At 52.3% G+C, this 25,113-nt stretch overlaps 9 protein-coding genes across 9 annotated transcripts; 5 read left to right on the top strand and 4 right to left on the bottom strand.

The window, feature by feature from the left end:
• Positions 1 to 42: 42 nt before the first annotated feature.
• BJX67DRAFT_380802 (FPP/GGPP synthase family protein) lies at positions 43 to 1,268 on the top strand (the record flags this gene model as incomplete). Its single annotated transcript, XM_071032869.1, has 3 exons — positions 43 to 255; positions 312 to 466; positions 536 to 1,268. 3 exons carry the CDS (start codon positions 43 to 45, stop codon positions 1,266 to 1,268), a joined length of 1,101 nt encoding a protein of 366 aa, XP_070886432.1.
• An 844-nt stretch (positions 1,269 to 2,112) lies between these two features.
• Positions 2,113 to 3,179, top strand: BJX67DRAFT_371818 (prenyltransferase spyF; the record flags this gene model as incomplete). Its single annotated transcript, XM_071031145.1, has 3 exons — positions 2,113 to 2,212; positions 2,271 to 2,568; positions 2,630 to 3,179. 3 exons carry the CDS (start codon positions 2,113 to 2,115, stop codon positions 3,177 to 3,179), a joined length of 948 nt encoding a protein of 315 aa, XP_070886431.1.
• Positions 3,180 to 3,424: 245 nt separating this feature from the next.
• On the bottom strand, positions 3,425 to 5,179 carry BJX67DRAFT_371817 (cytochrome P450; the record flags this gene model as incomplete). Its single annotated transcript, XM_071031144.1, has 5 exons — positions 3,425 to 3,855; positions 3,923 to 4,543; positions 4,602 to 4,770; positions 4,827 to 4,934; positions 4,997 to 5,179. The coding sequence occupies 5 exons, from the start codon at positions 5,177 to 5,179 to the stop codon at positions 3,425 to 3,427; spliced, it is 1,512 nt and encodes a 503-aa protein (XP_070886430.1).
• A 579-nt stretch (positions 5,180 to 5,758) lies between these two features.
• On the top strand, positions 5,759 to 7,380 carry BJX67DRAFT_371816 (FAD-dependent monooxygenase spyC; the record flags this gene model as incomplete). Its single annotated transcript, XM_071031143.1, has 5 exons — positions 5,759 to 6,063; positions 6,117 to 6,394; positions 6,455 to 6,825; positions 6,873 to 7,250; positions 7,315 to 7,380. 5 exons carry the CDS (start codon positions 5,759 to 5,761, stop codon positions 7,378 to 7,380), a joined length of 1,398 nt encoding a protein of 465 aa, XP_070886429.1.
• Positions 7,381 to 7,432: 52 nt separating this feature from the next.
• On the bottom strand, positions 7,433 to 9,180 carry BJX67DRAFT_387704 (cytochrome P450; the record flags this gene model as incomplete). Its single annotated transcript, XM_071034266.1, has 4 exons — positions 7,433 to 7,863; positions 7,919 to 8,548; positions 8,596 to 8,664; positions 8,730 to 9,180. The coding sequence occupies 4 exons, from the start codon at positions 9,178 to 9,180 to the stop codon at positions 7,433 to 7,435; spliced, it is 1,581 nt and encodes a 526-aa protein (XP_070886428.1).
• Positions 9,181 to 9,696: 516 nt separating this feature from the next.
• On the top strand, positions 9,697 to 15,045 carry BJX67DRAFT_380797 (non-reducing polyketide synthase spyA; the record flags this gene model as incomplete). The annotated part of the gene is made up of 2 exons (XM_071032868.1): positions 9,697 to 10,368; positions 10,420 to 15,045. The coding sequence occupies 2 exons, from the start codon at positions 9,697 to 9,699 to the stop codon at positions 15,043 to 15,045; spliced, it is 5,298 nt and encodes a 1,765-aa protein (XP_070886427.1).
• Positions 15,046 to 16,115: 1,070 nt separating this feature from the next.
• BJX67DRAFT_380796 (uncharacterized protein) lies at positions 16,116 to 16,766 on the bottom strand (the record flags this gene model as incomplete). Its single annotated transcript, XM_071032867.1, has 2 exons — positions 16,116 to 16,412; positions 16,470 to 16,766. 2 exons carry the CDS (start codon positions 16,764 to 16,766, stop codon positions 16,116 to 16,118), a joined length of 594 nt encoding a protein of 197 aa, XP_070886426.1.
• Positions 16,767 to 17,628: 862 nt separating this feature from the next.
• Positions 17,629 to 21,552, bottom strand: BJX67DRAFT_387701 (glycoside hydrolase family 31 protein). Its single transcript, XM_071034265.1, has 4 exons — positions 20,259 to 21,552; positions 19,782 to 20,192; positions 19,546 to 19,716; positions 17,629 to 19,479 (listed from the first exon to the last, which is right to left on the bottom strand). The coding sequence occupies exons 1-4, from the start codon at positions 20,972 to 20,974 to the stop codon at positions 17,790 to 17,792; spliced, it is 2,988 nt and encodes a 995-aa protein (XP_070886425.1). The 5' UTR covers positions 20,975 to 21,552; the 3' UTR covers positions 17,629 to 17,789.
• Positions 21,553 to 21,645: 93 nt separating this feature from the next.
• On the top strand, positions 21,646 to 24,464 carry BJX67DRAFT_387697 (alpha-amylase). The gene is made up of 9 exons (XM_071034264.1): positions 21,646 to 22,316; positions 22,382 to 22,420; positions 22,481 to 22,596; positions 22,643 to 22,751; positions 22,813 to 23,041; positions 23,112 to 23,274; positions 23,328 to 23,474; positions 23,524 to 23,770; positions 23,837 to 24,464. Exons 1-9 carry the CDS (start codon positions 22,131 to 22,133, stop codon positions 24,149 to 24,151), a joined length of 1,551 nt encoding a protein of 516 aa, XP_070886424.1. The 5' UTR covers positions 21,646 to 22,130; the 3' UTR covers positions 24,152 to 24,464.
• Positions 24,465 to 25,113: the final 649 nt, after the last annotated feature.

The raw sequence follows: 25,113 nt of genomic DNA, 5'->3' as shown, positions 1-25,113 counted from the left end.
GCTTTTCAGGCTATCTAACTGTCACTGAGTATGCCCGTCACGATGCTGTCATTCGACACTCTCAATGCCCCCCAGCCCTACCAGGAGCGTTATCCACCGCGGTGGAACATACATCTCCCTCGCATTCCGGATACAAACGGACACTCTACACCACATGTTGCTTCTGTGGACGTCTCCGTATCCGCCGTAAATGGTACAAGCACAGCTCCCAATGGAACGGATACCCATGGCCATCGACAAACGAGCGAGGAAGAGGTATGTGGATGTCTCCGACTCCAATCGGGAGGGCTTGTTAACTGAAGAACATGTAGATTATCTCCGCCCCGGTCCAGTACATCACAACGCTCCCAGGCAAAGACATCCGCGGGAAGCTCATTTCAGCCTTCAACGAGCGGTACCAAATCCCCGATGAACAGTTGGAGATCATCAAGCGTGTTGTCGGACTGCTTCACGTGGCTTCATTGCTGTAAGTCACTCTGCCTTAAAATCAGGAAAAATATTCCTGGTGAATCGTGGTTCGGCTAACAAGATGTAGGATCGACGACATCGAAGACTCCTCCAAGCTCCGTCGCGGCTTCCCCGTCGCGCACAGCATCTTCGGAATCCCACAGACCATCAACGCCGCCAACTACGCCTATTTCCAAGCACAGAGCGAGGTGTTCAAGCTGCGCAAATGCGACAAGGCATTCGCCATCTTCACAGAGGAGCTCCTCCGCCTGCACAGAGGGCAGGGAATGGATCTCTACTGGAGAGATTCTCTCACCTGCCCTAGCGAAGAGGAGTACTTGGATATGGTAGCCAACAAGACGGGCGGCCTGTTCCGACTCGCGATCAAACTGATGCAGCTGGAAAGTGAAGTTGACGACGACTGTGTGCCCCTCGTCGACCTGCTGGGGATCATATTCCAAATCCGCGACGACTACCAGAATCTACAGAGCGACCAGTACGCGCAGAACAAGGGGTTCGGAGAAGACATCACGGAGGGCAAGTTCTCGTACCCGATTGTCCATAGTATCCGAAGTCGCCCCGGCAGCGAAGGTGGTCTGCAGCTGGTGAACATCCTGCGTCAGAAAACGGAGGACGAGGCTGTGAAGCGATATACGATTCGGATTCTTGAGGGAACAGGCAGTTTTGAATACACACGACAGAAACTGAAGAAGCTGACGGCGAAAGCGAGAAGCATGCTCGATGCGCAGGGGGAGTGCGGCGGCGTGGAGGCCCCTCCAGGGTTGCTTGGGATCCTGGACTTTCTGGAGCTCAAGGAGTAAATCCTCCATTACGTTACGTGTACTGTTCGTAATTCAAATACATGTAATCAGCAAACCTCAGCCCAGACCACAGCGGTCGCTAGCGGAAGGCCCAAGGAGATCGGAGATGCAGTCCGCTTACCATGCGGAATAGCCTGAAGAACTATAATATAGTCTTGTGAAGACGGCACGCCTAACCGGACCCACCGCACAGGCCAGAACATCGCGCACAGACACTCGTGGCTTGCATGGGAGCTGGAACCCTGATAGATAGCTTCAGGCGTTCCGCATGGCCTCTGGATATCGTGACTCCAACTCCAAGCGCTGTTGACATCGCAGGGTATGTCCTAATCAGAAGCGGAATATGCATAATTCGACCGTGTCAGTTGAAGAATCGAAACCATCCTTCCATGGCTGCAGGAATGTCGTGATCCTTCAAATACAATCTGTCATGCTTACCGGCGTGTCTCTCTGGAATGGATCTTTGCGCGCCTTTAGCCTATGCAGGCGGGGTGCTCTGGCTGGACATGGCGGAGCTGTTGTTGGCAAGACGTATCTCTGACGTAGAAGGTGGTTGGTGAGGTGTTGGTTGGATGATAAGCCCCATCCGTCGGTGAGCATGGAAGGAGTATGGGGGCTGTCGTGTAATCATCTCAATATTTTCAAATGTATCACGTATTGCTGTTCTGCTTGGAAGTCCCCGGCCAGTTTTACCCTGTGCTGCAAAGACAACGGGCGTTGGCCTTGGGAATAGACCGGGATTCCTTAAATACATCTGGCCGTGTTCTAACGAAGTAGCTCTCTCACACTTACCACAGCTCGCATCCATCTCCAGCAGAACCTGAAGCCAGCTATCACCAACGCCATGGCACACACCAAGCGAAGCACGAAGCGACTAGCCACTGATCTCCTCATTCTATCTAGATTCAACCGCTACAACCCGCTCCTGGCCACCTTTTCCGGAGGTATTCCGCCAGGACCTAATTCGCCGAGTGAAGGCTAACTCTTATCGTCTCTGTATAGTCTGGGCGACGCTCCTGGCTGGCGCCGACAGAATCCGCAACTCAGACGGTGACTCGATATCATGCGAAGATGTTCTGAAGCAAGCCCTGCTTTGCTTCACCTGCAGCTTCATCTTCTGCGGCGCTGGAATGGTCTGGGATGACTGGGTAGACCTAGACATTGACAAACAGGTAGCTCGGACCAAGAACCGTCCGCTTGCGAGTGGAGCAGTCACCACGTCGGAGGCGTTGGTCTGGATGGGAGTTCAGTATGTAGCCAGTTGGTGGTTGGTTTCGTGGATGCTGGAGGGGGAAAACGTGTATGGGCCCTAAATCTAACGGATGGGAATCGTTACACATAAACTGACTCGAGCGCCACAGACCAGCAGCAATGCTTCCGGTAACCCTGAGCACGATCCTGTATCCCTTTGCCAAACGCCCCATCTTTCGCCAGCTACACATCTACCCACAATACCTCCTCGGCTTCACACTCGGTTTCCCCGCTTTCATCGGCGTTCTCGCCATAAAGGGTAACTTACAGCCTCTATCCGAGTCAGTAACTGAAAGCCTCCCGCTAGCAATCATGGTCTTCACCTGGACTCTCTACCTGAATACCGCATACAGCTACCAGGACATAGTGGATGACCAGAAAATGGGGGTCAATTCGTCCTATGTGCTGGCAGGATCCTACATCCACTACTTGCTTGTGTTGCTTGCTTTTATGGCACTCGGCGCTGTGGGATGGCAGTTGCACGTGCAGGGGTCGGAATGGCTGTGGGGGAGCTGGATGGGTGTTTGGGTGTGGTCGTTCCTAGGGCAATTGGCAAGATTTGATAAAACGAAGCCGGAGAGTGGAGGATCGGTGCATAAGGAAAACTTTATGCTGGGGGTTTGGACTATCTTCATCTGTGCGGTTGAGCTGGTGATGTAAATTGTCGACTGGAGCGCTTTGATAAGAGGATAGCAGGACGAGAGATGCGGCAATAGTATATATGACTTTCTACTTGAGTGATCACATCCAACTTCAGATAATACGAGTGGCAAGCCCTGTCACAGGGTCTTCTTAGTCAGTGACCAGTACTTGAGTACATGATGCGGAAATCATCCAGAAGTGGACTGCCTGAAGACAGGACCATCTGCGACAAAGCCATTGCATTCATTCCCTTACACCACTATCTAAATCTGAATTTCCTCGTTTCTCCTCCGCACCTTCAACTTCGCCTTCTTATCTCTCCAAATCATCATCCCGTCCGTTTGTGCCCTCGCACACTCTGGATTAGCCAACTCGAAATCATACTTGAGAAGGATATGACACAGTGCAATCTTTGTCTCCGCCCCGGCAAAGAACCGCCCAGGGCACGCATGTTTCCCATACCCGAAGCCCATATGGTTGGAGCTTACGCTGACAAACGAGAGGCCGCTCCCAGGAGCAGCATCTTTGTCTTGCTCTCGGAGCTTCACAAAGCGATATCCGTCGAATTTGGCGGCATCAGGATAGATGGAGGAGTTCCACATGTTATCGGTTGTTAGGCGCACTTGGGTGCCTTTGGGAATGCGAGTGCCGTCGCTCAGGACAACAGGCTCGCGGGCGATGCGGGAGAGCGTCACTATACCTTGTGTGTTAGTGACCGCGTAAATAGACACGGATGCGTCGGTAAAGGGAGGGAGGTTTACTGCTAGCAAGAGGCTCCAGCCTCTGCGTCTCCTTCAAGACACTATCCAGCAGAACCATCTTGGCAAGCGCTGCCTCCGTCCACCCATGCTCCTTGATAACGGCAACAATCTCCTCACGAAGAGGGCCGACGAGCTCCTCGTGCTCGCATATCGCTGCTACCACCTTTGTCATCAAGTCGCTGGTAGTATGAACTGCCGCATATGCGAGTCGGAGCTGGGTGAGAGTGGCATCGTATCTGGTCCCTGTCTCACCAGCAACGCCATCAATCCACGACAAAGCATTGATGGACTTCTCTCTTTCTCTCTGTTTTTCATCCTTGCCCTGATTAGGGTTCCGCCTTTGTTCTTCCCTACGAGCCGCTAAAACACGCTCAACAAACGGCCTGCCGGCCCGAACACAGGCTCGAAGGGCCCTGCATGATGGCAGAAACCAGTGTACAATCGGGACGAGGGGCCCAAAATAAACCAACTGCTTTATTGCCGCTGTTCGGTGCGTAGTGTAGTCGATAGCAAGCTGGATCCAATTGCGGTCACGACAGAGCTCCTCGCCGATAAAGATGCGCGCCGTGAGCTGGGCGATGAGGAAGTGCATACACTCGTTCAACGGGATTGAGTGCCATTCTGCCATCTATATATAAACTCTGGAGATACGACTCAGACAGGGGCAAGGTGTGCATACCTGCGGTATCAGACCAATTCTCTTTCAAGAATAGTCCAGTCTCCATCGACAAGGGCTCAATCAGAGCACCTATTTTGCGAGAAAATGCGGATGCCGTGTCCCAGACGATATGGTTATGAAACGTTCCAGTGAAGAGCGCTTCGAGACCGGGGACAGTGGTGAGGAAGTCCTAGAGCCGGTCTCAGTCGATTCGGACACAGACACCGAATTTATGTCACTACGTACCTTCTCCAATCCATCACGAAAGTTGAGAATCTCATTGTTCCGGATCTCGTGCGCATAGCGATTAGGCAGGATCATGTTATTCCAAATGGTGAGAATTGGGGTTTCAGCCTGAGTAAAAAAACGATATAATTAACCATGGTCGTTGACGGACTGGCAAGGGATAACAGTACATCTTTTCGATCCAAGGCCGCTGGGTCGAACGGGTAGAAGGGAGGAGCAGCCTGGCCCTGCGTCTTCTTGCCTCGTCCCAGCCGCCAGAGGACCCAGGGCAGCGAAAGAGACAGGATACCAAGGGTGAGAGGAACCGGCCCCGTCAGGGCGGCGGGCATGAAAAGCGTATCCTGTATAGTCATGGTGGGATTCGTGATATTGTACGCTCGTGGATGACCATTGATCTGGAAATCGTCTTCATACATAATAAACTGTCTCAAACTTCCCCGTTTTCGAGAGGAGTTATCGACTAACACCCACGTCACAGCACTCTATAGCCAAGAAAACTACTCCCGGGATTAATCTCCAGAGTTGGGACGCTGGCCGCCGCGCGTTTCCTGGATTTACCAACTGAAAGGAAGCCCAGCGCTAACCCATACCCCTGTTTCTTAGCAGATCCTGCGGCCAAGCGGAGGGGGGGCAAACGTTGGCTAGTAATGCAAATTTCACAAATACCTTACGATCTGGCGAGTTATATATCGCTATTGATTGTATGAAGAGGGCGAAGCAAGCTGTCAGCTTCTACACCGCAACACTCGGCAATCTCCTGATAGGGAAGACGGCCCGTGTCTCCAAAGAACAAGCCGGAAGGATTGTTGGTTGATGCTGAAGAGCGTGCTGACAGTTGCAATCAGAGCATCTGCCGTTGTGTTGAGCTACAGCTGAGCTCGAAGTATACTGTGGTAGCTCTCTCAGAAGCGACCCTTGGAACAGTGTACACCATGGATTCCCCCCTCAAACGAAAGAACTTCAAAGTAATCATTGTCGGCGGCTCAATTGCAGGCCTCTCACTCGCCCACTGCCTCACAAAACTGGGAGTCGACTACATCGTCCTCGAAAAGCGACCAGATATCGCCCCCCAGGAGGGCGCCTCCGTCGGCATCTTGCCGCACGGTGGGCGCATCCTGGATCAATTGGGACTCTTTGATGAGATTGAGAGGAACATTGAGCCACTCACCACAGCTCATATTTGGTATCCGGATGGATTCTCACATACGAACCGGTCGCCGATGGCGATTCTTGAACGGTATGTGGGTGGTTCTACTAAGAAAGCAGATACTAACTGTACTCGGGAGAAAGGTTTGGGCTGCCACTCGCATTTCTGGAACGGCGAAAGCTGCTCCAGGTCCTGTATAACGCTTTACCCGACACCTCCAAAGTCCTTGTTGGGAAGACCGTTGTCTCTGTCGAGCAGACTGCAACGGACGCCGCTGTAGCTGTCCATACCGTCGATGGATCTGTGTACCATGGGGACCTAGTTGTCGGGGCGGACGGCGTGCACAGCCGAGTGCGTCGAGAGATGTGGCGTCTCGCTGAAGTAGAGCAGCCAGGTCTCATCACCTCTCGAGAGAAGGATGGTATGTCCTCTCGTATCCCGACTGTTGTTGACAGTAAGTAGATGGGCTAACCACGAACAGGCATGAAGGTGGACTACGTCTGTATCTTCGGCATATCGGACTGTGTCTCTGAACTTCAGCCCGGGGAGCAAGTAGCGAGCTTGCACAACGGAAGGTCATTCTTGACATTCCCCGGCAAGGATGGCCGGGTATTTTGGTTTCTTCTCAAAAAGCTCGACAGGCAATATTCGTATAGCTCTGCGCCTCGATGGTCGAAGATGGAGATTGAGAAAATGGCTGAAAGATACTCCAACGACCACATTTGGAATGGGATTCGGTTCGGTGATCTTTGGAAACGACGACAAAGCGTTGGGATCACGAATCTCGAAGAGAACATCTTTCCAACGTGGCATTGGGGACGCATTGTCTGTATCGGCGACAGCATGCACAAGGTAAGCCACTCGCCAGGATATCGTTGACCATCGGGCTGAGAGAATAGATGGCCCCCAACACCGGCCAGGGAGCAAACTGCGCGATTGAAGACGCGGCAGCACTTGCCAACGCCATTGAAACAGTGATGAGAGATGACCAACGCTCCTCCGAGGCTGCACTTCAATCCGCTCTCCATTCCTTCGCAAAGACCCGGTACGCTCGGGTGCAGGAGGTATACAAGTCCGCCCGCCTGGTTGTCCGTCTGCATGCACGCGAGAGCCTTCTGCTGCGACTGGTGGGCCGGTATTACTTACCGTACTCGGGGGATTTGCCCGCAGATACAGCCTCGAAGACCATCGCGGGAGGGGTTGAGGTGAGGTTTTTGGCCCCATCGTTGCGGTCTGGGCCCGGGTGGGAGAAGTATCGTCCCAAGCAGCGGCGTTTTGTAGGGCTTCCTGCGGTGCTGGGCGTTCTGGGCCTCCTTGCGTGTTTAGGCTATTTTCTTTTAGGCGCGGGCCGGACCCCCTCGTCCTGAAGGGGAGCATTCTGCGCTGGCGCTTACAATTATGACATAATGCTTGTAAGGAGAAATTCCATTGGGGTCTGACTCTGCGTCGTCCCACTTGGCTACAGGTCTGATAGCTCAATCTCCTCCTTCCTCCTCCGCACCCCAATCCCGCACCACACATTGGCATACTGCGCCGCCCCATGCTCAATAATATCCGGTTTCTGGTCGTCGAGCAGTTTCAGATCGTACTTTAGCACAATATGTGAAATCAGTACCTTGGCCGTCGTAGCGGCAAAGAACCTTCCTGGACATGCATGCATCCCGTGCCCGAAGCCCAGATGGTTATTACTCGTGGAAACCAGCTGCGTCCAGTTTTCTTGTCCCGGTAGTTGACGAAGTCTGAGGAATCGGTAGCCATCAAACGTTGAGGGGTCCTCATGTACCGACTCGGTCCACATGTTGTGGCAGGATACCAGGGTTCGTGTGTTGGGCGGGACTTGGAGGCCATCGGCGAATGTGACCGCGGAGGTTGTGGTGCGGACCATCGTACCTAAAACGTCAGCATCTGCGTCAGACATCGAACTGGTCAACGGGGACGACGGTACCGATTGAAATGGGCTTCAGCCGCTGTGTCTCTTTCAGCACGCTGTCCATGAGCTTGAGCTGATACAGTGCTGGCTTGACCCAGCCCTGTTCTCCAATCACGGATATCACTTCTTTGCGAAGATCTTCCACCAGCTCCGGGCGACTTGCCAAATTGAAAAGTGTCTGGCTGACAAGGTCCGATGTCGTGTGGATCGACGCCAGGGAGACTTTCATTTGCAGAAGCGCAGGGTCGTAGACGGCGCCGTTGGCGATTTCTTCGGCCCATTCGATCATGTTGCCGGCCGTCTCTTCGCCCTCTGCATCGTCATCTCTGAACTTCGTCTCTGTCTTCTCGGTTTGTTGCTGGCGTTTCCCTAGTCTCTCCTCCAGCACAGGAGCGATGATACGTCTCGCCTCTGCGGCCTCAGCACGGAGCTTCCTGCATAGCGGCAAGAACTTGGCTGCAAGTGGCCGGAGGGGGTGTGGCCACACTTTGAGAGATTCCGCCGCCTCGAAGAAAGTCACCGTGTGGTTCACGGTGATGCGGAGCCAGTCTGGGTTGCGGCATAGCGGGAAGCCTTGGAAGACTCGTGATGATTCCTGGGCTATTGTGCGGAGGACACTCTGATGGAGTGGAACATTATGCCATTCTATAGACATCGTCAGCTTGATGCTGAAGGAGGGTTGGGGACCCTACCTGTGTCCTCCGTCCAGTACTTCTGCAAGCCATCGGCAGCCTCTTGAGACATGGGCTTCACGAATTTGCCTTTGACTATTAGCCTTGGACTGATAAAGCACGGCTGTCAGAGCCAGGAAGAGAAGGCGGCTCACCAATTGCCCTTGTCAACTTATTCCTCACGGTCTCAACAAAGACCCGCTCAAGAACGTGGTCATTCTCAAACATTTCAAATCCAGCAATAGTCCCGTGGAACATGTCTTCGTTGTATTTGCCGATATCGAATCTCTTATCATTGCGCACTTCGGCCGCATATTTGGAATGCAGAATGAGCTCGACATCGGTGTCTGTCATGATATAGAACGCATTGGGACACTGGGCAAACGCCGCGTTGAAGAGCTCTCGAGCACCGGCCTGGAAGCGTTTCCTTGCGTTTGTCCAAAGGATCTCCGATTTTTCTCGGCTGTTGAATATCTTCGCTCCCTTGACCCGGAGGTATGGGGAGAGAATGGTGTAGGCTGTCCATGTTACGCTGGTCACCGCACCAAAAGCCACAAGCAGACCCAGCTGGGTCAGAAGGCTAGTTGGAAGTAGTGACTGGAGCATGCTGGCCTCAGAATGTAAGTCGAGCCCGGTCTGGTCGTTGGAGGAGTAATCTCTGGAAGGGAGGTAGTCGTGTCCGAAAGGTCCCGCGTCGTACTTGTAGGCAGGACTATGACAGTGAATACGTATCGGCCTCGTAAAGTAAACCGTAAGTGGAAAATATCAATCCGTGGTACACGCAGGATTGGAATGCATGCTGTAATTAAAGTGCCCCTTGTCGATAAGGGCTGGGCTTAGAGTGCATCCTTCCTTGGCCTGACGGACTATCTCACGCTTCGCTGTGTTAAGGGGACATTACCCGATAGGAAGGAAAAGTATTCCTTCTCGTTGTCAGTTGCCAATGAAGCTATACTTTGTAATGAGCAGGTTAAATTACTATCTCGAGCGGGTCCGCGGGCTGAGTACGCTTACTGCGGCAGCCCACGATGTCGTGACGCTGGCGAGCTCAGGAAAGCACCAGCTTAAAAGAATAGAGAAACTGTTTCATTGCTTTCCAGTACCTCGAGCACCTGCGCCACGATGCCCTCTTCAGCGCCATCCATGATCATCTGCGGCTCACAAACAACCCCTCCCACATCTGAAGTCCTGGGCCAACTCGCATCATACCTCAAGGAAAGCCCGGATCTCGCGCCGCTCCGTGAAGCAATCATAGCTTTACCAGAGGCGTGGGCTATCCTGAAGGTAGCCGATCCTCACCTTCAAGGGCTATCAGATGGCCCGGTTATCAGATTAAGAGATTGTCTCGCTCCGCCAGTTGAATCACACCGTGATGTCAACGGTGGGAGCATTGTTCCGGAGACGCTGGCGAATAGCCTCCTCGCGCCATTAACTGTGATCGTACATATTGTGCAATATATGCATTACTTAGACAGCCTGGATATTGACAATAAGGACGCCCACATTCATATCCGGGGCAGCTCTGTCTCCGCTACCCAGGACGCTGAGACTGTGTCGAAATTCCAAGGTCTCTGCATTGGTTCGCTGAGCGCTGCGGTGCTCGAGTGCTCCACAACAAAGAGGGCACTGGGACAAAATGCCGCAGCTGCTGTGAAGCTCGCTATGTGCATTGGAGCCCACATTGACTTTGAGAGACTAGCCAATCCCAGGTCCAATATGGTGTGCTTTATTGTGCGGTTTGGTGAGAGCAACCGTAGGGAGGACGTAGAGGCTTCGCTGAGCCGTTATTCCGAGGTATGTACGCCTAAAGCTTCAAACAGGGAGTAAGCTCAATATGAAATTCAGGCATACATATCAGTCGAGCTTGACAAAAACACCGTCACAGTCACGGCGCCAGAGAGCGACATGCCCTCTTTACGACGAGAGTTGAACAGCGCAGGGGTGAGAGTCGCAGATATCCCGGTGCGAGGACGTTACCATAGCAGGAAGAATGGGCCCATCCTTCAAAGGATTTTGAGATTATGCTCTTCCACCTCCAGCCCTTTTTGCGTCCCTTGGGAGGCGGAGAAGTTGGAGGGCTGTCTGCAGTCGATCCTCGTTGAGCCAGCGCACTGGTTCTCGGACATCTCAAAAGCCGTGAATTCACTTGCCTCGGCGTCGCAATCATCGATGACTACTTTGGAACTCGGCCTTGTGAGCTGCTTCCCACCGTCGCTGTCTGCAGATCCTTATCACCATGTCATCCGTGGCTCGCTACCGGACAACGATAGCTACAGCTACCCAGAAACGTCGATAGCCGTTATTGGGGCAGCATGCAAATACCCAGGTGCCGACAGCCTCGACCAGTTCTGGAACCTCATTTCGACAGGGCAAGTTACGTTTGGGCAGGCTCCTCCCGGACGCTTCAAAGAGACAGTGACTGGCAATTTCCTCTTCGATGCTGACAGATTCGACTGTGGACTCTTCTCGGTCTCTCCGCGCGAAGCCACGTACATGGATCCGCAGCAGCGCATTGCTCTGCAAGTCGCGTACCAGGCCGTTGGTTCGAGTGGGTATTTTGGGAGCCCAAAGCCCAATCGTGATGTTGGGTGTTATGTGGGTGTTGGAAGCTCCGATTACGAGCACAAAGTAAATTCAAACATGTCAACAGCGTATTCATTCACAGGTACATCTCGGGCATTCGTGAGTGGGAGGATAAGCCACTTCTTCAAGTGGACGGGACCCTCAATCACGGTCGACACGGCCTGCTCTTCGTCCGGCACTGCCATCCATCAAGCCTGTAATGGTCTGGCTATGGGGGATTGCTCGGTGGCTCTTGCGGGCGGGGTCCACATCATGTCGAGTGCCCCGGCAAATCGACATATTGCAGCCGCTGGGATGACGAATTCCAGTGGAGCGTGTCGCCCATTTGATGCAGATGCTGCAGGCTACTCTCGCAGCGAGGGATGCGCATTTGTCGTGCTGAAGCGTCTGTCCGCTGCCGTCGCCGATGGCGACAATATCCTCGGCGTGATAGCTGGGACTGCCACAAACCAGTCTGATGGCAGTGACTCCATCACAGTTCCTGTCATGCAGTCTCAGGCGAGTTTGTTCCGGCGGGCTTTATCTCGCGCCGCGATGGATGCATCCGACATTTCTTACGTCGAGGCACATGGGACCGGGACGCGGCGGGGAGACCCAGTGGAGTATCAAAGTGCACGCGAGGTGTTTGCTGGGGGGCAAAAGGTTCATGTAGGGTCCGTCAAGGCCAACATCGGGCATACAGAATCTGCGTCAGGAGTAGCTGCGGTGTTGAAGGTCTTGATGATGCTGAGGTACCGCCGCATACCAGGGCAGGCGAACTTTGCCAGTCTAAATCCCAAAATACCTTTACAGGAGCACGGAAATCAGCTGGTAATTGACACGCAGATGCAGCAATGGGATAGAGGATTTCGCGCAGCTTGCGTCAATAACTATGGAGCGGCCGGCCACAATGCTGCCATCGTCATCTGCCAGCCTCCGCGAAGGAAGGCTTTGTTCTCAGACGCGAGCCAAAGTCTCCAGCGCTATCCTTTTCTGATATGTGCCCAGTCTCAGAATAGTCTTAAACGCTACTGTATCGCGCTAGCCGACTACCTCGAGGCGACGTCATTCTCGTTGGCTGAAGCTGCCTGTCTGGTTGCACGACAGCAAGACCGCAGTCTTCGCTACCGGATAGTCTTTGATGCAGCCTCGATTCCAGAGCTTCAGAGCCTCCTGAGGGGGCACGCACATTCTGCTAAGGAGGTATCGTTGTCGGTGCCCGCGAACAGACAAGCACGGCCGACGGTCCTTGTTTTCGGTGGCCAAACAGGCTCAGCCATATATTTCAGCAAAGCAGTGTATGACACATCTTACTACCTGCGCCAACACGTTGACAAATGTGACGCCCTTGTGCGAGATATGGGACTACCCAGCTTGTTCCCCCGTATATTCAGCCGAGACCCCATCGACGATGTGGTGATCCTCCACGCCTGTCTGTTTTCTATACAGTACGCCTGCGCTTCAGCCTGGCTCGATGCCGGCGTTTCAGTTCGCCGGGTGATAGGCCATAGTTTTGGGCAACTGACTGCAATGTGTATCGCGGGCGTTATTACCCTCGACGAGGCGCTCAGGCTAGTCATTGGGCGAGCCCGTCTGATCCGGGATTGTTGGGGCGATGAGAAGGGCTCTATGCTCTCTGTCAGCATCGATCGGACGGGTGCAGAAACCCTTGCACAGTCAGAGCCGGGGATAGAAGTCGCCTGCTATAATGCACCCAACAGCCATGTTCTCGTGGGCTGCGAGAAAGCCATCACAGACTTGCAGGCACGAATATCCTCGCTATCACTACCTTTTCGACGCCTCAGAACCAGTCACGGATTCCACTCCCAGTTCGTCGAACCCCTTATGGCAGAGTATCTCGACCTTGCTCGCACAATTTCTTTCAGGGCCCCGGTAATCCCCATTGAGACCTGCTCTGATACCACGAGCTGGCAGACGTTCACGGCGAAGCTCGTGGCCGAGCATTCCCGCACACCTGTGTACTTCTGCGACGCGGTTCGGCGGATAGAACGAGACCTTGGGCCTTGCACCTGGCTGGAGGCGGGGTCTGGTTCGGGCGCAGTGGTTCTGGCTAAGCAATCGCTCAACGGCGAGTCAAACTCGCTGTGCCATCTGCAGTTGGGTTCATCAAATGGAATAAATCCACTCGAGTCGGTTGTAACCGCTACTATAGAGCTGTGGCGGCAAGGATCCCCTGTGCAGGGTTGGATGTACCATCCGACAGCCCGCGTTGACTCCAGCAATCTGGTGTGCCTGCCTGGTTACCAGTTTGACACGAGTTCCCACTGGCTTCCGTCTGCTGGACCTGATAGCAGTATTCATCTTCCGCAAAAGAACTCCTTATTGGAAGGAGCAAAGCTCATTTCAATGGCCTGTCTCTCGCATCCGGAGCCTCATGTTTGCTGTTTCGACATCAATCAAGAAGACGAGAGCTTAGCACGAGTTCTAAGAGGACGCGAGGTTCTAGGGGAACCTCTTTGGCCGCTCACACTGTATATGAGCGTCGTTGCTGACGCGGCCGCCCTTTTGACGCCAGGCATCCCACCATCTTCTCTGCGGCTCCGACTTGCTGCATTGAAGATCCGCGCGCCTCTTGGAGCCCGGCGTGTAGATGGCCTCCGCTTGCGGATGAAGCAGACTGAGATGCGGACTTGGGAATTCTCGCTGGAGAGTGATTTCGCGGAACATGCAATAGGCACTGTTATCGTTGATGATCAACGCAGTCATGCCGTCAACTACACGGAGTATGCCAATCTCCCAGAAGCTCACCCCACAACCATGTTCTCGGTTCCCGGATGCATTGCCTACAAGCTGCTTGAAAAGGTAGCGGGGTACGACCCTGCGTACCGCGGGATCGAGTCAATCCGGATGAACAATCGTGACGCCATAGCCCGGGTGCACATGCCATCAGAGGCTGCGAAGTACAGTGGTAGGACAAGTTACAACCCAATCCTTCTCGACCAGTTCTTAGCGATTGCCGAGATCCACGCTCTTAGCATGGAGGATTGTAATCGATCGGATGTGTTTGCCTGCTCCGGATTCAGCGAGGCAATCATTCGGACTAGCGCGGTAGAGACAAACAGAAACTGGTTGGTATATACCAGGCAATCATCCAGGCACGGCCGAGAAATTCTTTACGATGTCTTCGTACACGAGACCAGCGAAGACGGGGGAAAGGACCGTTTTGTTCTTGCTGTGCTTGGTGCGAGGTTTATGCGAACTTCGACTCGTGCCCTAACTCGGATTGTGGAGCGCGCCAACGCTGCACCAGTATCCCCTGAAAAGACCAACAGCTCTCCCCGAATATCATTACCAGAAGACGGCTCTGCCAACGCCCGGTCAGTCACGGTGAATCTTCTGCAGCAGTTTGCGAGCTGCCTTCCTCAACAGATCTTGCCTGATACGGTGTTGGCAGATCTCGGCATGGACTCGCTAGCCATGATGGAACTGGAGGCAAGGATCAAAACCGTGTTTCAGCTCAATGTTCCTTGTCTCGTGGAGCGAGACAGCACTGTTCATACCCTCTGTGATAGGATTGCGGCAGCACAGGCGGCCCGTGGCCTCTCAGCATCGATCTCCCCCTCACTGGTTCCTACCTCAGAGTTAGGTTCAGGCACAGGCTCGCCGTCGTCTGAATCTGACAATGAAACTCAAGCCACTGAACTAAGCTTAAGTCCAGATGTTTTGACAATGGAAAAGGTGACCAGGCTAGTTGCCACACACCTCTGCAACGGGGGGCAAGTACTTCCGTCGTCGAAACTCCACAGTCTTGGTCTTGACTCGCTGGCTATCATGGAGCTGCAGTCAGATATATATGCCAACTTTGGGGCGAGCATCAACTTGGCTCTACTGGCTGACAATACGACAGTCGGTGACTTACATGCCCTCATTGGGGCGTCAACCGTCTAGTTGATACTAGGTAATATACATTGATAAGAGTAAGTAGACGTGGCGAATCTATTAGCAGTTTGCAATAATTTTAAGACATCTTGAGTTTATCTCAGGTTATAGACTAAGTAGATTTACATAAGTCTCTTATTTAATAACAACCTAATTTATTACAATCAACACCTCTCTCGATATATATATATCATAAAATTCCATACTTGTATTGAACTGGGTACTGAGCTTGGATATTTTGTAGTGGATGTGAGGGATAAAGTTATTGGTCCAGGGAACCCATTCTACCCAACAATTAAAGGCGCACCGGTGGGCGTCTTGACAGAGTATTACAATAAGGGTTGTTAATATAGACTATTCAATCAGGCTCTATTAATTAAATCATCTGCCCTTGGCTTGGAAACTTAACTTTAACTTCCAGTCCATGGCAATGGGCACTTCTCTGCACTTCTATATCCCTAACAATCTGCTCACAGTTCATCCAAATCTAGTGCCAGTTCCTCAGCCCCTTAAACTCAAGATTCTCATTATCAGGCTCCTGGCCAGGAGACATATAAAATTCTCCTAGAAAGTATATAAGCTTGTCAAACTCGACCCTACCTTTTACTATACCATTATTATAAGTAGTCTAGATTTGCAATAAAATAATATCTACGCCACATAGAATGTCAAAGATAAGACAAGACTTCCAAAAGCTAGATGGGAGGTGCTCTGCGCAATATCTAAAGTCAGGGCTTGCAAGAAAGAGGTTTAGCACAGATAAACTTGGGAGAAGTTCCAGGATGCTCAGCTAGAGTTCGCGTGGGAGTAATAAGAGGATATTAGCATTGGGCTTGAGATGCAGGTAAGGTAATACATTTGCCCGAGCGGGCTTGATGCCAAAGCGGAAAGAATATCCTGGTTAAATACTAGCAGATACATGGTCAAACAGAGGTTGGCAATCAAACAGACCCTCAGGATCTATTACCATCCACTGAGATAAAGTCAAGTCAGACAGTGCTTTTAGGCACGTTTTATACCTCTATAATAATTAAACAAATAGAAGAACCTACCATAGACCCCTTGACTGAGATCCACTCCTAATAGATAGAATCAAACCTCTGGCCCGGCCAATCTGCACCACTGTCATGGAATATATTCCCAAACCCCCAATCGACACGATCATTATTGCGATCCTCCAAACCGGACTGGAGCCAATTCCATAACCATCCCAAATCAAGGTCCTGAGTTGAAAACATCACGTGCAAGTATTTATAAACATCCTTCAATATGTTGAAGCATGTATCATATACCAAGTACCCGTTATCATTGCAATACAAAACATTGGTATTCTCTGGGTAGTGGAATGCACTGATGTTAATGTTGACATACCCTGCCTAGGTAGCACCATCGTCAGAAAGTGGGAGTAAGTGTAGTGGTAGAGATGTACTTACCAGCGGACTCAACATTGGCACTGGGGACTCTGTCTTTGTGTAATTGACTGTGTCCGCGATCTTATTGGTGATAAGCCGCGCGGCGTCAAGCCACCTGATATTCCTTGGACAAAGTAGCCTTGCGTCGTATCCAACGTCCCGCGTGTCGGGCGAAACATCCGCATACCCATACATCTCACGGTCGAAGTCGTCTTCTTCCGGGTGGAGGCGTTGGAGCGTGGATTCCGCGAGCAAACCGCGCCATGTTGGGGGTGCGCCGCAGATGTGGCAGAAGAATGGCCCGTCTCTGAGAGGCATTACTGGCCGATAAGTCTAGCCGGCCGCCATGATGGGAGCGGGGACGGAAGAAGTAAAAATGCGAGGGGGAAGCAGAAGGAGTACAGATAGCTTGGCGGTTACGGGCATCCTTCGTCACCAGACGCGGGGTTGTTCACTAACTGGACAGTGGATGCATGGTATGCCGTGGCAATAGTGAAACACTATCTGGCTGCCGGCAACTGTTCTCTCATCCTTCATATTCGAATTATGTACATACAGTCCCAATGTAGCATTTCCTCATCCAAAGAGATCACCACAGGATATTAAAAAGCAAAGAAGAGAGAGGCACGAAATGCACCCAAATCATCTCCATCCCTAATTTTAATATCATCATTGATACTACAGCTAACAATAACATCATGCTAACGCAGGCTGCATCCTAAATAATAAGGGTCTTGCAGCCCCCAATCGTCTAATTTTACTCATCCACCCGCGCAAACGTCACTGCGTACGTTGACACAATAGTCGTGCTGGATCACCTGCTTCGACAGTATTGTATTTCGTGCACGCGGCCCCAAGTCTTGCGTGGAGGCGCCTTGGCCGGTTGGTGTGGTTGCTGCGGTTGTCGCTGTGGACGTTGGACCGTCCACGAATACGCCTAGCCGAGCGACGGGTTTGTGCAGTTCGCGTCAGTCTCAGGGTTTAGGGAGTAGAAGTCCTCTAAGGAGAGAAAGAATTGCACGGAGATTAGGGGTACTCAACGAACTTCAGCGGGTTCCTCTGTACAGCATGCTCCATGTCCTGGGCGCGGATGGGGTTGCTGTTTGGGAGGGAGACGGAAGATGCCTCCCCAGGGACGAAGAACTCGAAATGTACGTACATTTAAGGGATAGAGTCTCGGTGAATCGATCTATTAAGTCCTAAGAATGTAAGATCTAATGGTGCCCTAGTGGGATTCTGCAGTGCGAGTAGGTACCGTACAACATTTCGGAGCGTGGAGCAGAACACGGGAGCTAGCCTGGTAGCCAAGTACAAGGAGACGCAGAGCAAGGAGAGATTGAATTACCAGGCTAAAACCCAATCATCATGCCAGGCACCCCTCTTCGTGAGCTGGCGCAGTCCAGAGACTGTAAGGACCTGGGATGTACTGTTGTAATGCGCCGAGCGGATATGGTGATGGTTAAAGTGGACACGGTGTGGCATCTCTGCAACGCCCATGATCGTCACTTTGTCCAGGTGGTTGATCTCCCTCCAGGATCCGGACGTCGTCGCCGTGAGCCGGGAGTCACCAGCGATGAAATTAACCACCAAGGTCGCATCCGGCTCGACACTCTCTCCGTCGTCCATGTAGAGGGTGCCAGAAGCAAGGCCATTCGCATCGAGTGCGACCAGTAATGACCATGGTGTTCTTCGGGCTTCGCGGGTGGTTAAGGCGGGCGACTGCAGGGGGAGGACATGCCCGCCGCGGACGAAGACGGGAATGTGGCCCAGCGGGGCGGCGATAGTGGTATTCACACCCGCTTTCGCCACGTCATCCACAGCCATCCCAACATACCAGTCGTACCATTTTTCCCCCCTGTCGAGGCCAGGGAAGACACCATGGACGGTGTTCGCCTGCGGCTCCAACACTGGCACAACCATGAGGGCAGGACCCAGCAGGAACTGTGTCTCAACAGATGCAAGGCTGGGGTCGTTCGGGAACTCCCAGGCGAGTGCACGCATCACGGTCGAACCAGTCGTATGGGCTTGGTACATGAGGGTATAGAGGTAAGGCAAAAGCGCGTAGCGAATCTCCATCGCATCCTGCGAGGCCTTGATAACAGAGCCCCATCGGTAGGGTTCCTGTGGGATGGCACCAAGGCGGTTATGATTCCGGTAGAAGGGGAAGAACGCCGAGAGCTGCATCCAACGGTTGCACAGCTCTTCGTCAGTATTGCCGTCAAAGCCGCATGTGTCGGCTCCGAACATGGGGATGCCATAGAGCGAGAATTGCAGCGCCTGCGGGATTGTGTAGTACATGTATCCCCACTTGGAATAATTATCGCCACCCCAATGGCCAGCGTATCTGCCTGATCCGGCAAACGTGGACCGCGCGATGATAAAGGGCCGCTTTCCCGGGTTGACGGCGAGTAAGCCTTGGTATGTTGCGTTGGTGATTTGAAGTCCGTACAATGAATGAACGTCATACTCCAAAATCCCGTCCGCGTGGGTTGCGTTGGGAGAAAGAGCATGCACTGCCAGATCATGCCCGGTCTGAACGTGATTGAGAACGTATGGAGGCCAGTTGATATCGCGCACGCCTGGGGTGGGAGTGGTGCGCCGATAGGGCGCGGTGGTGGTTGGCGCGGGAGGCTGTGTGGCAGAGTTGGCGGCATCTTGGCTGGAGGCCGCGGCAGACGCAGAGGCCGCCTCAGTTGCATTGGTGATATTGAATCCTTCTGGATAGTCGAAAAGGAGGTATCCAGGATCTCCAGGCAACTTGAACGGCGGGTGCGCGGGGTTCAGGTGAATAGAGTTGGACCCACAGCTGCCCACGCAAAAGGAGGACGCTTCATTCATATCCATCCAGATGCCATCGAAGGCAATCTTCTCATGGTACGTGACCAACTCGGATGACCAGAACTCAACAGCATCGGAGTGGTGGAAGTCGGTAAAGACCGTGTAGCCTGGCCACACCGACCCAATGTAAGGGCTGCTGTCCGGATTTTGGAGCCAAACCCCATACTCCGTCCCTCGGTTGTAGGTATCATATCTAGTACTCGTCGATTAGGTATAGCACTGGATTGATTTGAGCAAAGAGGGCGGCCGCGCCACTTACGTATCGGAGCAATTCTCAGGATTTGGAACGTATATTCCCGTGTCAAGAATGGGCACGTAATGACGGCCAGAACGATGCAGTTTCTCCAGGAACTGCTTCCCCTCTTCATAGCAGAAATTCACTGGGTCATTATCGAAATTCCGGTACCCTTTCATGTAATCGATATCCGTCCTGGAGGAGAGGGAAAATTAGCTGGAAGAAAAGCAAATCAATCAATTCCAAAAGGCAGTCCTCACCAGATGGTTTCTAGTGGGATGTTGAACTTTTCAAAATTGGCAACCACATCCTCCAGGTCAGCCCAGCTCCGGTATCCCCAGCGGGATTGATGATATCCCAACGTGAAGTACTGCTGCATGGCCGGCAGACCAATCGTGCTCGTTTGATAGCTCTGCGTCACTGCAGCCTGGGATGGACCAGCATAGAAGTATAAGTCAATGCTGCCGCCAATTGTGCGCCATGTCAGACTCCGAGGCTGTAGGTTCACCTCCTGGCCATGAGCATTGCGTAAGAACACCCCATGCGAAAAGGAAACATATTCTTTGGATCGATCGACTTTATCATTACTCAGGATGAGGGTGCCTGGCATGCTGTCCGACACTTCATAATAGCGAGTGTCCAGGTAGAAGGAGTGTGAGCCGTAGAGGTTTCTGGATAAGGAGAGCGTCAGCGTGCGTTTAGGATCATGGGCGGCTCCTCTTCCGGAATTGACTCACCTATCCAACGGATCAGCGATATCTGCAGCGTATGTCGTCAAGGTAGCATTATGAGGGAGTCGTAAACCCTGAACTCGCTCGCCTAGACCGTAGAGGTTGTAATCTTCAGGCAATGCAGTGATAAACTCAATGAACTGGTTCTCAAACACCAGTTTGGTTCCCTTTGTGTCAAACAGAACGTCACCGGTCTCTTTGCGGGTCACCTTGAAGTTGAAGGTGGGTTCGTTTGACCAGGTGACAGCAAGGTCGCTCTGGTCCAAACACATGCCCTCCTCCGTCTTCGGCCTGGGGACGAGATTCTCCGGGAGGACATACCATGATGAGTGCGCAGGGTCGATGTAGGTTGGGACGATTCGAACGTTCAATCGATCTGCAGCCTGATATTCCACAGAGAACGTCAAGTTCTCTACGTCCGTTCCGTACACATTACATGGGTCTCCGGCCAGGCTGAGCGATGCGCTGAACCCTGACTTCGTGGACCGTACATTCAATGCTTTATAACCAGGGCAGACCATCTGTGCATCCACTGCCTCCGGGTCGTCGAGGTTGGCAATCAGATTCTCGCCGTTGGTGACGGCTACAGGGATGGTATACTGCGTCGGCGCGGCGGTCCTGGCAGGCGTTGGAGCAACCCGGCCATGGGCGCCCAGTGCGAGTGCAAGGGTAGCAAGGATCCGGAGGGAGTTGATCATGGCAACAGACTGTTCAAGGTACATCTCAGCGGGGAAGGGAGGATTCGAAAGTCGTCCGCCCTGGAATCCAGGACTTTATACCTGCCCGGCTCACAAAGTTAGCCAGTTGACAGTGACCTCGAAAAGACAAAGGTGTGCATCGTCGTTCTTGCTCATTGAAAACCTCATGGAAATCTCCGTCAATTCTCCGGCGTAGATTGCTGTTCCGGAACGCCCACTCACTCCAACGTTCGAGGTGCTGGAACATTCTCTGGCTCTCAGTGATTCTCGCGTTATGTCTCTCATTTGGGGAAAAGGCATCTCTTTCCCACCAGACCAGGATTCGTCTTCAAGTTGGCCGGTGAATCGGCCAATAAAGTGTGAGCAGATTCTCCCGGGCCCCCGAAGATGAACAACATCCCCGAGAACCTCGATCACGGGTTCGCCCAATGGATGGGCCGAGCGAGATCCCACTAGCCAACCCCTTCTCGCACAAAACGCCGTCTCGTTCCTGGACCTTGATCGCCTGACGAACGAATCAGGAGCCCCCCGTCAGATTTCGCACTTCAGATGTGGCGCTCATCTAGACCCATGATTCGCCCACTCGCCCAGTAAATATCCGGAAAATTACTTGCGTCGAGCCGGCCAGACTGGTCAATCAAACCAGACGCACTGTCATCCCCAATCTGCCATGATCATGTTGTTCATCTGACCACGGAGTTCCGAGAAAAGGATTCGTATTTCCGCCAAGATGAGCCCTGTCTGCATTCTGTGAAGGATTGTGGTGTTCTTCTGTGTCAGGGTTGAGGAGGGCTACTGATCGTTCTATTGGAGCAAACTCGGCCCGGGATGCCTCAATTCGATTCGAGACGCCGTTGAGAGCAGTTCTAAACCCCGGCCAGCGCTTCCCCCCCCCAACACAGTCTTTCGCACATCACCGCCCAGATGCGCAACAATGGAGGTGACTGACGGGACCTGAAGGTGCTCCCATGTTCCCCAACTCCTGCGAGGCGAATCAAAAAGTCCGCAATGGGTTATTCAGGCCAACAAGAAGCAAGGGAGGAAAGATGCACAGCATTCGAGATGTCAAGCGACGAAGGTGCCGGACTGTCGGCGCGAACCATCATTATAAAAGGACGTCTCCTGGCCATTTGTCTGGCTTGCTCCCATCAGAGGGGTTCCTCGGAACCCATCTTTGCGTATGTTGGCCCTTGCCGCTGCTACGATGAAACTTCCTCAACTGATGATCGCTCTGCCGCTGCTGGCGATACCTGCGCTTGCACTTACTCCAGCGGAGTGGCGAAGCCAGTCCATCTACTTCTTGATGACTGACCGATTTGCACGCACAGACGGGTCCACTACTGCAGCCTGTGATCTCAGCAAAAGGGTAAGCTCGCTATGAGGCTCTTTCTCACGTGTGTATCCTCTGACGTGAGCTTTCTTTTTGGCCAGGCGTACTGTGGTGGGAGCTGGCAGGGCATAATCGACCAAGTAAGCCTCCATCACACTTCGGACATTATTCTCACCGAGGGTTAATGAGTGTGTTCCTAGCTGGATTACATTCAAGGCATGGGTTTCACCGCCGTGTGGATCTCTCCGATTGTTGAACAAATCCCAGAGACGACAGGAGAGGGAACCGGCTTCCACGGCTATTGGCCGCAAAACATGTCAGCCAAACGTGCAGACACACCGGATGCCGCTAACATCACTTAGATACAATGTCAACCCTTATTTTGGCACTGCTGATGATATTCGGGCCCTTTCCAAAGCACTTCACGACCGGGGAATGTACTTTATGATGGATGTCGTAGCAAACCATATGGTAGTGCTCCTCCCTCCCGCGCGAGGAATGGCGGAAACGGTGACTGATATACCTTTCTTAGGCTTATAAAGGGCCTGGTGCTGTGACCGACTATAGCACTTTCACCCCCTTTAATTCGGCATCTTACTTTCATTCCTATTGTCCAATTAGCAACTACACCGATCAATCACAAGTGGAAAACTGCTGGCTGGGGACTGACGTGGTTTCTCTAACGGATCTCAACACGCAAAGCCCTTTAGTTCGCAATATCTGGTACGATTGGGTGACGGATACTGTGGCAAACTACTCTCGTATGGCACCCGGATACTGGTCTATTGGCCTGCGCTTCCTGCGAGTTTTAGTGGCTAACAATGGATCCAGTGGATGGTTTGCGCCTCGACACGGCCAAACACGTTGAGAAGGACTTCTGGCCAGAGTATAACCGGGCTGCAGGGGTATACTGCGTTGGCGAGGTCTTCCATGTCGACCCGGTATACACTTGTGCATACCAGCAGTACATGGATGGTGTCATGAACTACCCTACGTCAGCTTGTTTCATTCCATCTTTATCAGTGCAGGAATGCTAACATTGCACAGATACTACCCCCTTGTTGAAGCTTTCAAGTCACCGAACGGGAGTATCAGCGATTTATATAACATGATCTCCGCCGTGTCGTCGCAGTGCGAGGACCCAACACTCCTGGGAAACTTTGTCGAAAACCATGACAATCCCCGATTTCCTAGGTAGAACCGCTCTTCGTTCCAATGCGGAAACGATGATATTTGCTAACAGTCAAAGTTATACGGGTGATGTGTCTCAAGCCAAAGCCGTGATTGCCTTTGTTTTCCTTACCGATGGTATCCCCATCATCTATATGGGCCAAGAGCAACACTACTCGGGTGGGCAAGACCCATATAATCGCGAGCCGGTCTGGTGGTCCGGCTACTCCACCACATCGGAGCTGTATAAATTTATCCAAACGAGCAACAGGATCCGGAAACTGGCCATAGCCAAAGATTCCAACTATCTTACGGCGCGGGTGCGAACCTTGAACCTCCTGTAATATGTCTTGTGTTTCAATTCGGGGTACTGACATTAGGATTAGAATAACCCCTTCTACACAGACAGCAACACGATTGCTATGAGGAAAGGCTCTGGGGGCTCGCAAGTGATCACCGTACTCTCCAACTCGGGCGCTGACAGCGGATCGTATACCCTCACGCTGGGCAATCACGGGTATTCTTCCGGAGCGACGCTGGTCGAGGTATATACCTGTACCTCCATCCAGGTCGACTCCAACAGAAATGGAGCGGTCCCGATGGCTTCAGGGCTCCCTCGTGTCCTGCTCCCATCGCCGTGGATTACGGAAAGTGGTCTCTGTGGCGGTTCATCCACCACCACATGGCAAGCAAGATTCTAGGTTTTTGAACTATGGTGAAGTTGCCTGGGACATTGATATTAGAAGGTTTTTTCCCTATAGTTAGAATCCCTAGGTTATGGTTGTTATCATGGTTGTTATAGTTACTCGTAGGGTGCCTGTTAACTAGACATATCATGCAGGCTGCTAGACAAATATTGAGGAACCCTTGAAATGCATCTGCATTTTGGGCCGTTCTATATCTTCAGGCTTCGAGCCAGCCCTGGAGACACAGGTGCAGCCCACATACCTATCGTGTCAACAGCTTTGTCTCTAGTCCCTAGGCTTAAATGGAATGGAGGTTAATCCCAGTTCCTTGCCTGCTGATTAGTTGGTTGGTTGGTTGGTTGGTTATTACTTATCTATTGTTATGAACCCCTCTGAGTCATAAGCAAACAAGGCGGAAATACAACGTAGAACCTAATAGCATGCGCACAACTAAGATATACCTATAACCCGTGTATATCTACACCTGAGAAAGTACTAGAAACTATCCAAGAGTATATATAGGAAGAATATATACTATTTAACGATGTGACGGTTGGCAGGCGGACGGAAAGGGCTACTTCAGCGGCTGTTTTAGGTGTCTCTCTAACCAGTCCCCGTCTTGGCATCACGTGTGCTTATTCCCACGACTGCACGCTTTCCTCCACGCAGAGCCACACTTTTTGGTACCTGGCGCTAAAGTTTTAAAGAAGCTCTTTTGTTCAACATTACCTACCTAGCGAATGGCTCTCGCTGCGGTCGCAGCAGGGGGAGCCATTTTTGACTCCCCCTCTCTCTTTTAACCATCATGTTCTCTCCAGTTCCAAAACTCACGCTGACCGTGTGCTTTCTTTCTTACTCCCTTCCCCCCTCCTACTAGCAACTCTTGATAGCTCCTGTCCTTCCTAACCCGGTTTATCTTTCCAAGCACTCTTATCCTCAACCTTTCTGGTATTGCTCCAAGTCTTTACTTCGTTGCC

Source organism: Aspergillus lucknowensis, assembly GCF_044049455.1.
Source record: "Aspergillus lucknowensis strain CBS 449.75 chromosome Unknown BJX67scaffold_18, whole genome shotgun sequence".
In the NCBI taxonomy this organism is placed as follows: domain Eukaryota; kingdom Fungi; phylum Ascomycota; class Eurotiomycetes; order Eurotiales; family Aspergillaceae; genus Aspergillus; species Aspergillus lucknowensis.
This window is presented reverse-complemented; position numbering and strand designations above follow the sequence as displayed.

Coding starts and splice junctions, on each gene's coding strand:
- BJX67DRAFT_387701 (XM_071034265.1), bottom strand. CDS start 20,974: ATGTACCTTGAACAGTCTGTTGCCATGATCAACTCCCTCCGGATCCTT. Junction 20,193..20,258: donor ATCGCTGATCCGTTGGATAG/GTGAGTCAATTC, acceptor CTCCTTATCCAG/AAACCTCTACGGCTCACACT. Junction 19,480..19,545: donor CCTGAGAATTGCTCCGATAC/GTAAGTGGCGCG, acceptor GACGAGTACTAG/ATATGATACCTACAACCGAG.
- BJX67DRAFT_387697 (XM_071034264.1), top strand. CDS start 22,131: ATGTTGGCCCTTGCCGCTGCTACGATGAAACTTCCTCAACTGATGATC. Junction 22,317..22,381: donor CCTGTGATCTCAGCAAAAGG/GTAAGCTCGCTA, acceptor CTTTTTGGCCAG/GCGTACTGTGGTGGGAGCTG. Junction 23,771..23,836: donor CCAACTATCTTACGGCGCGG/GTGCGAACCTTG, acceptor CATTAGGATTAG/AATAACCCCTTCTACACAGA.